The 16370-nt window shown below is 35.9% G+C and overlaps 1 protein-coding gene across 1 annotated transcript in view; it reads right to left on the bottom strand.

Moving 5' to 3' along the window:
• LOC133184462 (uncharacterized) overlaps positions 1 to 16370 on the bottom strand; it is a 74083-nt gene that overhangs the window by 43935 nt on the left and 13778 nt on the right. The window contains exons 28-63 of the mRNA XM_061319552.1: positions 13935 to 14126; positions 13669 to 13821; positions 13237 to 13422; positions 12956 to 13084; positions 12112 to 12303; positions 11817 to 11945; positions 11493 to 11678; positions 11047 to 11190; positions 10657 to 10848; positions 10436 to 10564; positions 10046 to 10249; positions 9617 to 9751; positions 9220 to 9405; positions 8937 to 9068; positions 8655 to 8840; positions 8210 to 8347; positions 7932 to 8123; positions 7627 to 7758; positions 7012 to 7344; positions 6544 to 6735; positions 6148 to 6279; positions 5618 to 5803; positions 5315 to 5446; positions 4914 to 5102; positions 4608 to 4739; positions 4277 to 4462; positions 3926 to 4063; positions 3510 to 3701; positions 2266 to 2409; positions 1977 to 2162; positions 1644 to 1775; positions 1294 to 1473; positions 1022 to 1150; positions 729 to 917; positions 467 to 589; positions 57 to 242 (exon numbers count right to left, since the gene is read on the bottom strand). Of these exons, the coding sequence (XP_061175536.1) occupies positions 57 to 242; positions 467 to 589; positions 729 to 917; positions 1022 to 1150; positions 1294 to 1473; positions 1644 to 1775; positions 1977 to 2162; positions 2266 to 2409; positions 3510 to 3701; positions 3926 to 4063; positions 4277 to 4462; positions 4608 to 4739; positions 4914 to 5102; positions 5315 to 5446; positions 5618 to 5803; positions 6148 to 6279; positions 6544 to 6735; positions 7012 to 7344; positions 7627 to 7758; positions 7932 to 8123; positions 8210 to 8347; positions 8655 to 8840; positions 8937 to 9068; positions 9220 to 9405; positions 9617 to 9751; positions 10046 to 10249; positions 10436 to 10564; positions 10657 to 10848; positions 11047 to 11190; positions 11493 to 11678; positions 11817 to 11945; positions 12112 to 12303; positions 12956 to 13084; positions 13237 to 13422; positions 13669 to 13821; positions 13935 to 14126 (6018 nt within the window). The remainder of the gene's footprint in view (positions 1 to 56; positions 243 to 466; positions 590 to 728; positions 918 to 1021; positions 1151 to 1293; positions 1474 to 1643; positions 1776 to 1976; positions 2163 to 2265; positions 2410 to 3509; positions 3702 to 3925; positions 4064 to 4276; positions 4463 to 4607; positions 4740 to 4913; positions 5103 to 5314; positions 5447 to 5617; positions 5804 to 6147; positions 6280 to 6543; positions 6736 to 7011; positions 7345 to 7626; positions 7759 to 7931; positions 8124 to 8209; positions 8348 to 8654; positions 8841 to 8936; positions 9069 to 9219; positions 9406 to 9616; positions 9752 to 10045; positions 10250 to 10435; positions 10565 to 10656; positions 10849 to 11046; positions 11191 to 11492; positions 11679 to 11816; positions 11946 to 12111; positions 12304 to 12955; positions 13085 to 13236; positions 13423 to 13668; positions 13822 to 13934; positions 14127 to 16370) is intronic.

Below are 16370 nucleotides of genomic sequence, written 5' to 3'. Positions count from 1 at the left end.
TTGGGTGACAAATTCACCTATTTTATAAAATGAAAGAGAATTATGAAGGCACATACCAAGAGGTCTGAATCAGTTGCAGTAACAGTGTAGATGGCTGATCCAATGGATGATCCAACATTGACACCGGTGAAGTATGGCGTGTTGACAAAAACTGGAGGGAAGTTACTGCGTCTAATATTTACTATGACTGTTGCAGTAGCAGTCCTTTCCGGTGAGGATTGATCACGTGCGAGCACATTAAACTAAAAAGATTATACACAAATATCAATTTAAATAGTTTTCAAGGCTTTCCAATAGGAATTTTTAATCCATAAATATAAAAAGAAAGTTGAATTTATCTTACAAAAACATTACCTAGGTTCACTGTAATTAACAACCTAAATCTTGACGTATCATGATCAACCACTGTATTTCACTGCATTGCAAAACCTATCTGTAGAGCTTTGATATTTATAGAGACCTATACCTGATATCTGTTGGTGGCATCACTTGTCAGTACAGCTCGGAGGGTGATTAAACCTGTGAATGGTCCCAGATAGAACTTCTCTGTCTGTCCTACAGCAGCTACCATGTCATAGCGTACAACATCCTGATAAATACAGAGAAATCATAAAAATACACAGGTCTGCATAATTTGTTTCCTATTTATTTCCCTTTTCATTTCACATTGTGAAGTTGATAAAGAAATGGAATTACATTTCAAAGTTGTGTTTTTTTTTCAAACTTACCAAAGCATCTTGATCAGTGGCAGTAAGCTGCACTACATTGGAACCAAGAATTGCAGTCTCTGGAATTGTAACCTCATAGACACTCTGTGAGAAGACTGGTGCATTCTCATTACGAGTTACTGTAATGTTAACTGTAGCAAAAGCAGTCTGTACCTGTCCTGATATTGTTTTTGTGGCTCTCACTTGTAGCTGAAATCATATCAAAGTTAATGAGTCAGTAGACATACCATGGAAAGAAAGCATTAACTTTCAAACTTAAGTAATGAAAGCCAACACTGTCACACAAAACTTACATAATACAGGCTTTTCTTGTTAAGATCTAGTCTCAGGTCTTTCCTGACGAAAATGCCTCCAGACGCGGAACTAATATTAAAGTAATCAGGACCATCACTGAATCCTGTCAGTTCATAGAAAACATCAGGCTGAAAAGCAAAATTGTTCACATTATTTTATTTCATAAGTCTATTCAGTAAAAACTCCATTGACATCAATTGCAAAAAACATGCATATCAACATATGTCTCAGCAAAATGACTAATGTGTTACAGATTTCATGAATGTCCTACCCCTGGCTGAGCTGATACTTGAGTCACTTGTGTTAGTGCCACTGCTGTATTTTCTGAGATGACTCGGGTGTAGGATGGCAGGATAAAGTTGAGAACTTCTGTCACACGAGTGATTACCACCTCCACAGTGGCAATAGAGGACAGCTGTGGGAATCCTTGGTCGATTGCACGAATTCTCAGCTGTTTAATAAAGTCAAATGTTCAAACATTTTCCATTTAATCAGATTTAAACATACTAATTTATATAAAACTAATGCAACTGTATGCAGAAAGGCAAGCTCTGAACATGCTATGGACTTTTAGAGAATGGTCCTAAAATATTTAAAGAATGAAGGGATTTTTGTTCTTACATTATATCCACTTGCTCCTGTGTTGAGAACACTCCTGATTAGTGTAACTGACCCATCATTCTGATTGACAAAGAAATATGTAGGGGCATCTCCCTCTCCAAATAGCTCGTAGCGGAACACATTGTTGGGTGACTATATAAAGAAATTGAAGTTCATTTTTTATTCATTCCACAGATGAGTCTTACTGAAATTAAAAAAATTATCAAGCTACCACCATGGTTTAAAGACCCATATAAAGTATCTTGTATTTTCAATTAAGATTATCATCCTGAAAAGAGACCATAGATTATAATGTTCTTTGACTCCTTTCATAGTAGAGTGTATAATACTTACATCAACATCCTGATCTGTGGCAGAAACCTGTGTGATACTGCTCCCAACAACAGTGTTTTCACTTATGGTCACCCTGATGAAACTGTTTTGGAATTGAGGTGCAAACAAGTTTCTTCTGACAGTGATGTCTACAGTAGCTGTGGCAGTCCTAGATGGGAAGCCTCCATCTGCAACTAGCACCCTCAGCTAAAAAGACAAAGTAAAATTACAAAATGAAAGAAAAGTAATACAGCAGAGTCAGAGAAATAGGAGTTTAGTTGGTGGAGGGAGTTGAAGGAGGACACTGTACCTTGTAGGAATTGGCTGTATCTGAGGCCAGATTCTGACTGGACCTAACTCGAATGATACCATTATTTCCACTCTGGGTCAAAGAGAACAGGGAAGGGGCATTGTCGTCTCCAATCACAGACAATGTCAGTGTGTTGTATGGAGCCTGTAAAATCGACAAAACATGTGCACAGCTTTGCTTAAGTATAACATAAGATGTTTGCTCTAAACAAAATTAGGAGAAACTACTTTGGTAAAAGGCATTAATATCATACGAAAGGCCCATGGGCCACATTGCTCAACTGAGCACATTGGATAGGAAAAAGCACAATTCAGTTCAGTATTGAAAAGTTTACGAGGGGGGGGGGGGGGGGGGTATTGATTTTTAAACTACCTGAGGATGCTTCCATATCAAAGTAAGAAATGGTTTTGTTTGCTGTTCTTGAGCAGAAGATTTTTAAAGATATTTTCATATATATATATATATATATATATATATATATATATATATATATATATATATATATATATATTCCTCTGTAAAAATTTGATCCCCATTGTTGCCCCTCCCTACCTCCAGTGGTCATCATTTGAACAAACTTGAATGTACAGTACCTGAGAATGCTTCCATATCAATATGACTAAACAAGGCTTTGCTGTTCTTGAGAAGAAGACTTTTAAGGATCTTTTCCTATATTTTCCTATGTAAAACTTTGATCCCCCATTGTGACCCCACCCTATCCCCAGGGATCATCATTTGAATAAATTTGAATCTACACTACCTGAGGATACTTCCATTTCAAGATGAGTAATCATGGCTTTGCTGTTCTTGAGAAGAAGATTTTTAAAAAAAAATTCTATATATTTCTATGTAAAACTTTGATCCCCCATTGTGGCCCCACCCTACCCCCCAGGAATCATCATTTGAACAAACTTGAACCTACACAATGTAAACAAGGTTTCCTATAAGTTTAAACTTTTTTGCCCAAGTGGTTCTTGAGAAGAGCCTTTTTAAAACATGCCACCAAATTTTCACTTTTTCTGAATTATATCCCCTTGAACGAGGGCATGACCCTTCATTTGAACAAACTTGAAAAGTTTGATGAAATTGGCCAAATGGTTCTGGAGAGGAAGTTAAAAATGTGAAAAGTTTACAGACAGACAGCTAGACAGACAGACCGACTACAGACAAAATGTGATCAGAAAAGCTCAGTTGAGCTTTTAGCTCAGGTGAACTAATATTTTGAAAATGGGAATTACATGTACCTGAAGATCTGCATCAACAGCACTGACGGTATAGATATTACTATTGTCAACTGTATTCTTGTCCACAGTTGTGACGTAGGGGGTCTGAATGAACTGGGGAGCATTATTGTTCCTAAACACGGACACCTGCACAGTGGCAGTGTTTGTAGCTGCCCTTGATGGAACACCAAGATCTCTTCCAGTAACAATCAGCTAAAACATTCCATAAATAATCATCAGAGGGCATAATTAAAATAATGTTATTACTTCTAAATATTATGCCTCACAGAAGTTAGAACAGAAAACATACATTCAGAAAATAGAGAACATTTTTGATATGAAGTGAAATAAATTTCTCATTTTTTTTTTCAATTTTTAAAATATTTTTGAATTAAATTCTTGTTATATTTTAAGACTGTTAATCTGCTTTGTCTTACAGTGTAACCAGATGGGTTGCTGGTGTCTGCAGATACTGGGCGAATCAGTGAAATCTGGCCTGATCTCGAGTCCACACGGAAGTAATTGAGGGCATTAGCGTTTCCAGACAGGGCATATTCAACCACATTATTTGGAGACTGAAATAAAAATATTAATCATGTATTCTTAAAGTTATACATGTAGCTGAAAATTGCAATAAAGTGAAGAAAAAAAAACCCAGAAAATTCTAAAAATCAATTAAAAATTGTAACTGGAACAAACATCATGTAAAAAAAAAAATGAATCTCACATGTGTATCTACTGAATCAATTTCTGCATAAAACAGACAATTTTACAGTAGAACCACTTACAGTGGCATCACTGTCAAGGGCAGTAACTGTGGTGATTGTCTCTCCCAGGGGCTCTGACTCAGGGATAGCAATGCTGTACTGGTCAGGTTGGAAGACAGGTGAAAACAAGTTTCTGGTGACATTTACGTATACAACTGTTGTATCTGTCAATGGTGGAAAACCTCCATCTGAAGCCAGCACACGGACCTATTTGAAATAATAGCAAGGAAAAATATGATCATAAGAGAATGCATACAAGTATCCGGATTATTTTTCAAACACAAACTTTTAAGTAAAAATAAGAAAAGACTAACAAGTTCTTATTTCAACATTTTCACCCTTGATTACATACCTGGTAAAAGCTTGTGCCATCATTATTGATGTTACTACTCATGGTGATGAAGCCAGTGGTTGGGTTAATGTTGAACAATGTAGGTGCTTGGTCATCACCAATTATAGAGTAAGTCACAACATTGAATGGAGACTGCAAAAGAAAATTTATCAAATAAATCACGTATGCATAACTTATTTTATTTCATCAGTTACCATGTACTTTAATTCTTTTTCAACAGAAAAAAGAGTAAATTCTTTATTTTTCTGATATTGTAACCTGAGTTTTTAAAATTTGCACATTAAATTCAAAGAACAAGAGACTTACAAAGTTGTCTTGATCTGTGGCAGTGACTGTTACAATAGAAGTACCAGACCCAACACTTGATGTGATAGCACGGGAATATGGCTCATTCTGGAACACTGGTGGGAACTGATTCCTCCTCACATTGATTGTGACTGGTATGGTTGTACTGGTCAGTTGTGGGACACCATTATCTCGGGCAAATGCATTATACTGTTTGATAAAAAGTATTTAAACATTATTGGTTGATGCACTAGTTGACATCAAATACACCCCCACCCCCAAGAAAAACTCTCACAGATTCACCATGAAGACCATATGTTCTTGATAAAAATCTCCAAGAATGCTAGTCCACAACAGTACAGACATTTAGTAAAAAGAAATATGAAGATAAGCTTCTACACTCTGTCAAACATTTTACTCACAGTGAATGTGCTCTGTGTTTCTCCTGACAAGATTCTCCTAACAAAGATCTGTCCTGTGTTAGAGTCCAACCAGAATCTGTCACTCTGAGTGTTCACTCCAGAGAAGAAATAGTTAAAGGTGTTGTGTGGAGCCTACAAATCAAACAAGTCACATCAAAATAAGAAACCTTAGCTTATGTACTAATCTCACTTTGCAAGTGTCGTATGTACTTCAAATCAACATAATTCTCAAATTTTCATCAAACAATCAGCCATAAATTTCAACTTTAAATAGACTTTTTTTGTGTTACTCTTAAAACTTACATTGATATCACTATCATCAGCTTGAATTGTAAGAACAAGAGAGCCTGGGGCCTGAGTCTCTGGAATAGTGATTGCATAGCTGTTCTGTCTAAAAACAGGTGCTGCCAAATTTCTCTGCACAGTGACAACCACTACAGCAGTTGAGGACAACCTAGGATTTCCTCCATCCATAGCCCTAACTCGTACCTACAAACATAAAAATTCTGTGAATAATAACATCTAACAATTTATATTTCAATTCTTTTATAATACAAGTTCTTCATTCTGAGACTTACAAACACCAATCATTTTAATGATAATACCAATACTATATTCAGATTTACTGATAAAATTCATTGATGCATGATATGAGGCATCAATGGTATTTTACAAATGAAGTCCCATCCATGTATTGGTACTGAATATACAAAATATCTCTTCTGGCACAATTTTAGTCTGCATTTTACAAAACACTAAATGGTCAATAATTTTTGAAAAGTAGTCATCATGCTGGTTTAGACATTCCAATCCTTCTATAACATATTACTTACATTATACACAGTCTGTGATTCACTGAAAAGAGTTTGTGTCAGTCGGATCAATCCTGTATTTCTGTCAATGTTGAAAAACACCACACTGTTGTCATCCCCAACAATATCATACTCTACAGTGTTGAACGGAGCCTGAAACAATATTGGGGGAAAAAAATTAAATGACATAACTTTATGCAAATGAGAAGATCGATGTCTTATTCACACGTTATTTACTTTAAAAAAATATTTCAAATTAGTTCCATAGATATAAATAAGGCTTACAGCTCAAGAAATTATTTCTTGCACAAAAATATCTTAGTAATGAATGTCGTAAAGCATAGAGATACTCCATGCTGCTCTACTTAAAATCAAAATAAAAGATTTCTTTTTCTCTTTTAAGACCTTATTCAATACCTGTGTGTCCTGATCTCTGGCAGACACTGTATAGATGGTGGTGCCTTGTAGGACAGTACGATTGATGGTGGTAGCATAGGGTGTGTTGATAAACGTTGGTGGAAACTGGTTACGAATGACATTGATGACGACCGAGGCTCTCTGAGAACTTGTAAGAGGTGGCACTCCAGTGTCTGACACTATTACACTAAGCTGATAATGAAAAAAAATCAAACAAATAAGCCAAAATAACATATCAATGCCTCTAATTAAAAAAAAAAAAAATCGCAATATTTCTTATTTATATGAAATACATCATGTACATTGATGTAATCTTTTAAAATTTACATGTACATCTGATGTAGTTCAAATATTCAGTTAAAAAGTTTTGATTTTTAAAATAAGAACTGGGATCAATGCTATTATAACTTCAAAAAAGATCAAAGTTCTAACTATGGAGAGCGAATTGAACTGTCAAACACTACTTACTGTGAAGCGATTGGTGTTCAGATTATCATTCAGCAGAGACTGTCTAAGGAAGACAAACCCTGTGTTGTAGTCTATATCAAAGTACTGATTGGCAAACTGGTTAGTAGAATCTGTAGCCAGAGAGTAAACAGTTATATTGTGTGGAGTTCTACTGTCCTGGTCTGTAGCACGAACTTGGACAATAGAACTTCCTACTTTCGTGGTCTCTGGAATTGTCACTTCATAACTGAAATTCAAGAATGCTGGGGCAAACAAATTCCTCCTGACATTAATGTCCGCAAGTACTGTTGCACTCAGTGCTGGAATACCTCCATCTCTGGCTTCAATTCTCAACTGCAAGAAAAAAAAAACAAATATGTGATTGTCATCTATGTACATGTACCTGTATCTATAAGTAAATAAAGCTGTAATTATCTTATAAATTCAAAGCCTTTGTCAGTTTTAACATTCAGAATGGGAAGATAATGGAAAAAAAATTACTGGAACTTTTCATTATTTGCAAAGTTATCTTAATCAGTGGAGAGAAAGTAATCTTTAAACATTAATCATGAGGACATTTGTCATGTTTTCCAAACAGAAAATTAAGATCACAAGCATAGACAATGTTCCACATACCCTATACTTAGTGGCTGTGTCCAGTCTCAGGTCCTGGCGGACACTGATCACACCTGTTGTTGTGTCAAAGTTAAAGTAGGTCGGTCCAGTGTCATCACCAACAGCTCGCAGGGTCACCATATTGAAAGGAGACTAAAATAAGTATAGTTCATTATAAAACATATCATGAAGAAATTTTTTTTAAAAGAGCAAAGTATGAAGTACCTAGTAGATATTATAATTTTTTTTACCCCATTCTGATCATACATTGATAACATCATTTACTTAATTTTTTTGATTGATTTACTTTGAGCAGTTCCACATACCGTAGTGTCATCATCCCTAGCAGACACCTGCAGAACAGAGGTTCCAATAGCCTGATTCTCCTGAATGGTGGTTACGTAATTGGACTGTAAGAAGTAGGGTGTCTGCAAGTTCCTCACGACATTAATGGTTACTGTGGCGTCAATGTTAGCAGTGAGGCTAGGAGTTCCCAAATCATTGGCTCCAATAGTCAGCTACAATGCAGCAATTAGAAATGAAAAGTCTGAAATTCGAGGAAATAAAATCAAACCACATAAAAGATTGGATAAAAAAACCCTACCTGATAGAACTGATTTTGTTGTGTATCAAAAGACAAGGCCTTCCTGAGAGACACAGCTCCTGATACAGAGTCGACATAGAAAAATTCCTGAGCAACAGCATTTCCTTTCAGGGTGTAGCGCACAGTATTGTATGGAGCCTGTGTAAAAATATAACTTAAATCACATCTATATACATGTATTTATAAGGAAATTCAAACAAAATATGGAACACATTACATCAAATTATTTTACATTAACAAAGTATTCTTTTCCCTACATCCAAGTTTCATACATATACATGTACGTACTAGTTCAACATGTATTATTATTATGTGTAACATGAAAAATAAAAATCCTTATGTACTATCAAAAATTGTAAATGGAACAGTAAATCAAATACAATTTCGGAATTGTAAGACAACAATTCTTGGTAAGCTGAGCAGTATAGATGAGTAATATACTTACGGCTGTATCAGCATCATTAGCAGTGACAGTAATCAAAGTTTGTCCTAGAGCATTGTTATCGGGTAAATTAGCCGAGAGTGAGGTCTGTACAAACACTGGGGCATTCAGGTTACGATTAATTGTAATCACAACTAGACTTGTATTACTTCGGCTTGGTATTCCATTGTCATATGCACGAATACGTAGCTGAAATAAAAAAATAAAATAAATAAATCCAGTCACTCCATTTACAATTCAAAAACCAAATTTTGAATTGGTTGTTTAAATTTTAAATTGTCCTACGTAATAGATAGCAGCTGATTGGCTGGATAGAGACTGTTTTGTGGAGATTGCTCCCGTGACAGAATTAACATCAAAGTATACAGGTGCTGATCCATCTCCAATTACTTCATAACGAACTTGTTCAAAGGTATTCTGTAAAGAAAATGTTGTTTTATTACAGTTGAAAGAAGAGAAAACAGATCTAAGAAGCAAAAAAAATTGATTTTTTAAAAATTTGTATTACACACAAGCTCTTTCATAACACGAAGCACAAAGTAAAAGGTCATAAAAAGAGAAGACTCACGGCAGCATCATTATCCCGAGCCGTCACTTGATAGATTGATGTCCCAGTTGGTAGATTCTCCTGAATGAGACGGGAGTATGGCTCATTGATGAAGAAGGGTGTATTCTGATTGCGGATGACATTGATAGTAACTGTAGCACTCTGTGCCGCCACACGACCTGCACCGTCACTCAGTCTTACAATCAACTGGAAAAGTCAAAACATTTCTCAGCTTCTCTATGAGCTACAGTAACATTTTCCTCACAAATTTATCTGACATATTACTAACAAGTCTGAATTTCTCTGAATGATTAGAATTTTCCTACTACCATTTATCAAGTGGTTACCAAATGCTTAATTTCCAGACATTAATTTAAGATGATCCATTGAGCTTTTCTAATTCATTTCTGAAATTTACCCTGTACTGGTTGTTGACTGTGTCTTGATATAAAGAGGACCTCAGAGTAATTCTGCCATCATTTACTCCCACTTGGAAGTACAGTGGACCTGGGTCCTCTCCAACAAGAGTGTATACAATGGTGTTGTATGGGGCCTGCAAAACCATAGAATCCTCTAAACTTGTAACAAATACAACATAGCATTATTCAGGTACATGTAATAGCAACCACTCTGGTAATCCACTTTTAATTGTCTTTTTAAAAATGAACAGGGATGTAGTGCACCATTTTTATCAATCCAAATAATATACTTAATTAAAAATAGCTAAATTAAATTTTGGTAGCTAATAATATATATGAAATAAAACTTAGCTTTAAACTGCAATTTTTCATGGAGATTGAAGAAATTAAAGTCTAACAAAAAATACCTTTAAAAATTGAACACTTACAGTGAAGTCCTGGTCAGAAGCAGTCAGCTGGTAAATAGTGCTGCCAAAACCCTGGGTCTCTAACACCTGGGTAGTTGCTTGGTAATTAGCACCCTGGCCAGGGTTCACCCAGAATGGGGTGTTAAGGTTTCTGTCTACAGTCAGCACCACTGTGGCATATGCAACGCGGCTGGGAGACCCTCCATCAGCTGCCATCACCAGGATCTGGAAAAGAGGTCAAAGTTCATCAGCTTGGTGGATTGATTACTATTTCAAAATTTAGGACAACCCTACAGTACATGCAAAGGACAAGAAAATCTCATTTTTTTCCATCATTGAATCTCATTGCATTTGATAAGATTTTTTTTCATCCTTCTTGAAACTGTATTACAGACTATGTGGCTGACTCACTGTGTACTGGGCATCTGAACTAGAGGTCACGGTATTGGTAATCCTAATCACACCATCCTGCTGTATGCTAAACAAGTTGACATTGTTACTTTGGGACACAATACTGTAAGTCACCTGGTTGTAAGGAGTCTGCAAAAATCATAAAATTTCCAGTTTAAAAATTTAATTCTTTGACATGGAAGTTATGTTTTTGTTTAAATCACATCTCAAGAGTTGCTTACCCTAGTATCAGCATCAGTTGCAGTGACCTGGAACACACTGGTTCCTGCAGACACAGTCTGCTGCATATTCCTGGCGTATGGTAGATTCTGGAAGACTGGGCTGAACTGATTCCTGATGACATTGATGAATACTGTGATCGGGTTTTGTGTCTGTAATCTTGGGGATCCATTGTCTCTTGCAAGTACAGTTATCTTCAAAAGATATTTTTGATTTTAAACTTAGGTATTTCCCAAAACAAATAGTTTTACCTACTACCAAGAAATGGTTATCACAAACATTCCACACAATTAACCAAGTCCGCTGATAAGACTGATATGTTCATGGCATCAAATTACTATAAAAAACAATCTACCTGCAACAAAAATGTCAAGGAAGCAGACTGATTATACCTGGTACTGATTGTTGGTAAATGTGTTGGTATCTTCAGTAAGTGGTCTTCTGGCAGACACCTGTCCAGTGCTGGGATTCAAAAAGAAATAATTCAAAGCCTGTGTTGTACCAGTAGCTATGTATTCAACATCATTGGTACCAGTCTGAAAACCCAGAAATATAATGAGTAAAGAACATCTTTTTTTAGTATTTCAGAATATTTCAGAACAAAAATAACAGTCTGGATTGAGTGCAAGTTCAGACCTTAAATTTTCTTCAACCTATTTGTCTTATATGCAGGTTCAACTTTAAAAAAAATCCAATATCACTTAAACTTTACCTTTATAAGCATCATCAATGATATGATTAAGGAGAAAAATCCAGAAATATTCAAGGTAAATTCACAAATAACATACTATTTTTCTGCATTATTCTGCAAAAATCATTTCTTTGTACAATCTCTTACCAATGAGTCAGGATCTGTAGCAACCACTGTAACAATGGTGTCTCCTAGAGTTTGAGATTCTAAGATGGTAACATTGTAATTTGGCTGATTGAAGACAGGAGGCTGGAGATTTCTGTTCACAGTCACAGTGACGACTGTAGTATCATACAGGGCAGGGTATCCATTGTCATAGGCTTGCACCAAAAGCTGAAATAACAAATAAAATGATATATGCTGCATATCTACCTTAAAATCAGATTGACATTTTTTTTTGTACAAGAAAGGCTTTTTACACAAGGAAAAAATCGTACAATTCAAATAATTACAATGAAAAATATTTTATACCCTGTACACTGTATTCACATCTGAGGAAATGCTTGCAGATAATGTGATTTGTCCAGTGTTCTGGTTAATAGTGAAGAAGTTACTTCCTGAGTCTGCTCCCACTAAAGCGTAGGACACAGTTCCAAATTGCTGAAAACGGTAAATAGCAAATTAAGTACCATTACATATTTTTGCATATGCCTGTCAATCACAGAATTATTAAGCCATTCTACATGTATATCAAACTTTTTTTCACTTAAAGTTAAAAATATATTAAAACACTGTTATATTTCATATATATAAGAATTCAAATTACATTATTATCATTATCCACAGCAGACACTTGGTAAACATTGCTGTTTACTACTGCATCCCTGGAAATAGTTCTTGCATACGGAGTATTCACAAATCTGGGTGGATTGTTGTTGCGGAAAACACTAATAAACACTGGCACTAAGGTTGTTGCTGTGAGTGAGGGTATTCCTCTGTCATATGCTCGCACAAACAACTAGAAAATAAACGTGTACCATACTAATAAAGATTAAACATTGATGAGTTGAGATTACATGGAAAACAAAGCAAAATAATCTAGTGATGAATTAATAATGCTATGCCAAAATACTTTCAAACCCTTTTGTGCCTCAACCCTGTCATGCATCAGGACTTGAATAATTTTGAATTTACACTACAAATGGGTCCCTTCAGATATATTTCACAACCTGTTTAACCCGGGTGGACATGAGTTGTATGAAACTGAATCTGCTCTACATAAGCAAACTTTCACATAAAGTTAGCCTTTTCTGGACTAATGAAAATTTTTGAGATTTTGTTAATGATCCACCCTATATATATATGTCTTTGGAAAAAGCAACATTTTATTTTAATGTCAGATTCCCTTCACCCAAGGATGCTTTTTGGCAAGTTTGATGGGTCAGTTATTCTGGAGAAGATGAAAATGTGAAAAGTTTACAAAGGACCTACACCTTTATCATTATGCCAGAAAAGCTGATTTTGAGTCTGTGGCTCTGGTCAACTAATTAATGTTGCTGATAGTAATTCAAAGGAAAAGTTAATCACCAACAATTGAAAATATTTTTTTTTACATGGTGTGAGATTTGAAAAAAATCTACATATGACTTGAGCTATGATGAAGTCCTTACACTGTATTGATTTCTGTCTGTATTATCTGTGTACAGTGGTACTTTGACAGAGATAGATCCAGAGCTGGGGTCGATTTGGAAATAGGTACTGGAGGCATTAAGGGCATAGACCACCTCATTGTTTGGAGGCTGAAAAATAATGCTAGTTAGTATTAGCAGGGACAACTTGCAACTACAATGTACATGTATATTCCTAAGGATAACGTAATTCAAAATTTTTTTAAAAAATCAGATGTGTTGAAAGTCAGAAAGATTTACAAAGTCCATGATGTATTGCTTACCTGGGAATCAGCATCTGTTGCTGTGACCTGTAAAATACTGACACCCAAAGGCTGAGTTTCCAGGACGCTTCCTGAAAAACTGGGCTGGGTCCAGGTAGGTGGGAAGAAGTTCCTACGAACTGTGACATAAACAATAGCTGTTGCAGATCTTGAAGGGGATCCATTATCAGAGGCCACCACTCTTATCTGTAAAAACATCAGACGTTTTTCCAGTAAATTCCCTGCATCTGTTTTCAAACGCTATTAAAATTAGCCTCAACAGAAGAATGCAGCATATTGAATTAAAAATTCTTATCTGTAATGAATTTAGATCAGTTAAAGCTAGTCAAGAAAAAAAAATAACAATTACGCAATTTCCAATGATTTTTATGAGATAGGATATACATGTTTTATTGCAAAACCTCTGTTTCCTCTGTTCTGAGATAATATTACCCTGTAAAAATCAGTTGGCTCTGACTGTAAACTAGCTTTGATTGTGATTAGAGCAGTGAATCCTGTTCCAGAACTGGTGCTAGTGCCAATTTGGAAGAAGTTGGGAGCTGTGTCATCTCCAATGATACTGTAGGAGATCTGGTTAAACTGGGACTGAAAACAATACAAACTTAATAAGATTCAAATACTTACTCTCCTCTCAAAATTCACTTGTTTCTCAATTAAGTCATCATAAATTTTCTTGAAATATTAAGAAGCCTTCATACACTTGTGTCCCCATCTGTAGCAGAGACAGACTGCACACTGCTGCCAATGGAGGCTGTCTCTTGAATGGTCACTCTGTACTCGGTACTAAAGAAGATAGGAGCCTGTTGATTCCTGATAATGGTGATATTCACCACTGCCTGGTTAACTGCTGTCCTTGGGGGCTGACCCTGGTCAGCTAAACTTATTCTTATCTGTAAAACAAAGTATATACATGTGAAAAAAAAAAAATATTAAAATCAAACATTTCTTGTTATCAGAAAATTGAACAAAAATATGTATAATCTTTTTTAAAGATTTTTTTTGAATAGAAAGAAATGGTCCTTTTGAAAAAACAGTTTCAAGTTTCAAAGTGTTATTTTGCTATCACGTTTTGATTTTATTTCACACATAGAGTAGCAAAGTACATGTATATTTAAAGTAGAACATGTAAAGTTGTGATTATATACATGTTTCAACCATTTTGCTATTTTTATTGTCTAAAGAATGAATCTGTAATAAGCTAGTATGTGTCTGTGAGTAAAAATGTTTACTTAATACAATTAAAAAAAAATCACTAATTTTCTTATTTGTAAACCATGTTATGATACTGGACAATGTAACTAAGAAACTTTTTCAATCATAGTCTTATCTAACAAGAGGCCCATGGGCCACATCGCTCACCTGAGTAACTTTGGCCATGCTGTTCATTACCAGACTTCCCCCCTTGTAATACCTATTGACCTATTGTGGCCCCGCCCTACCCCCAGGGGCCATGATTTGAACAATTTAGAATCTACACTAGCCCAGGATGCTTCCACATAAGTTTCAGTTTTTCTGGTCCAGTGGTTCTTGAGAAGATTTTTAAAGATTTTTCCTATATATTTCAATGTAAAACTTGGGATTCCCTATTGTGCCCCCCCCCCCCATCCCCGGGGTCATGATTTGAACAATTTAGAGTGTACACTACTTGAGGATGTTTCCACATAAGTTTCAGCTTTTCTGGCTCAGTGGTTCTTGAAAAGAAGATTTTTAAAGATTTTTCCTATATATTTCAATGTAAAAATTGGATTCCCTATTGTGGCCCCGCCCTACCCCGGGGGGTCATGATTTGAACAATTTAGAATCTACACTACCCCAGGATGCTTCCACATAAGTTTCAGCTTTTCTGGCCCAGTGGTTCTTGAGAAGAAGATTTTTAAATTTTTTCCTACATATTTCAATGTAAGACTTGGATTCCCTATTGTGGCCTCGCCCTACCCCCGGGGGTAATGATTTTAACAATTTAGAATCTACACTACCCCAGGATGCTTCCACATAAGTTTCAGTTTTTCTGGCCCAGTGGTTCTTGAGAAGAAGATTTTCAAAGATTTCTCCTATATATTTCAATGTAAAACTTGGATTCCCTATTGTGGCCCCGCCCTACCCCCGGGGGTCATGATTTGAAAAATTTAGAATCTACATTACCCCAGGATGCTTCCACATAAGTTTCAGCTTTTCTGGCTCAATGGTTCTTGAGAAGAAGATTTTTAAAGATTTTTCCTATATATTTCAATGTAAAAATTGGATTCCCTATTGTGGCCTCGCCCTACCCCCATAGGTAATGATTTTAACAATTTAGAATCTACACTACCCCAGGATGCTTCCACATAAGTTTCAGTTTTTCTGGCTCAGTGGTTCTTGAGAAGAAGATTTTTAAAGATTTCTCCTACATATTTCAATGTAAGACTTGGATTCCCTATTGTGGCCTCGCCCTACCCCTGGGGGGTAATGATTTGAACAATTTAGCATCTACACTACCCCAGGAGGCTTCCACATAAGTTTCAGTTTTTCTGGCTCAGTGGTTCTTGAGAAGAAGATTTTTAAAGATTTTTCCTATATATTTCAATGTAAAATTTGGATTCCCTATTGTGGCCCCGCCCTACCCCTGGGGGTCATGATTTTAACAATTTAGAATCTACACTACCCCAGGATGCTTCCACATAAGTTTCAGCTTTTCTGGCTCAGTGGTTCTTGAGAAGAAGATTTTTAAAGATTTTTCCTACATATTTCAATGCAAAACTTGTATTTCCTATTGTGGCCCCGCCCTACCCCCGGGGGTAATGATTTTAACAATTTAGAATCTACACTACCCCAGGATACTTCCACATAAGTTTCAGCTTTTCTGGCCCAGTGGTTCTTGAGAAGAAGATTTTTAAAGATTTTTCCTATATATTTCAATGTAAAACTTGGATTCCCTATTGTGGCCCCGCCCTACCCCCGGGGGTCATGATTTTATCAATTTAGAATCTACACTATCCCAGGATGCTTCCACATAAGTTTCAGCTTTTCTGGCCCAGTGGTTCTTGAGAAGAAGATTTTTTTATGACCCCACCCTATTTTTGTTTTTCTTGATTATCTCCCCTTGTAAGAGGACTTGGCCCTTTATTTTAACAATTTAAACTCCCCTTCCCCCAAGG

The sequence above is a fragment of the Saccostrea echinata genome, unplaced genomic scaffold (genome assembly GCF_033153115.1).
Source record: "Saccostrea echinata isolate AGI-Se365-2 ecotype Australia unplaced genomic scaffold, CSIRO_AGI_Sech_v1 ptg000010l, whole genome shotgun sequence".
NCBI classification, from domain to species: Eukaryota; Metazoa; Mollusca; class Bivalvia; order Ostreida; family Ostreidae; genus Saccostrea; species Saccostrea echinata.
Note: the sequence above shows the minus strand (reverse complement) of the source record. Positions and strands in the feature narration are given on the sequence as shown.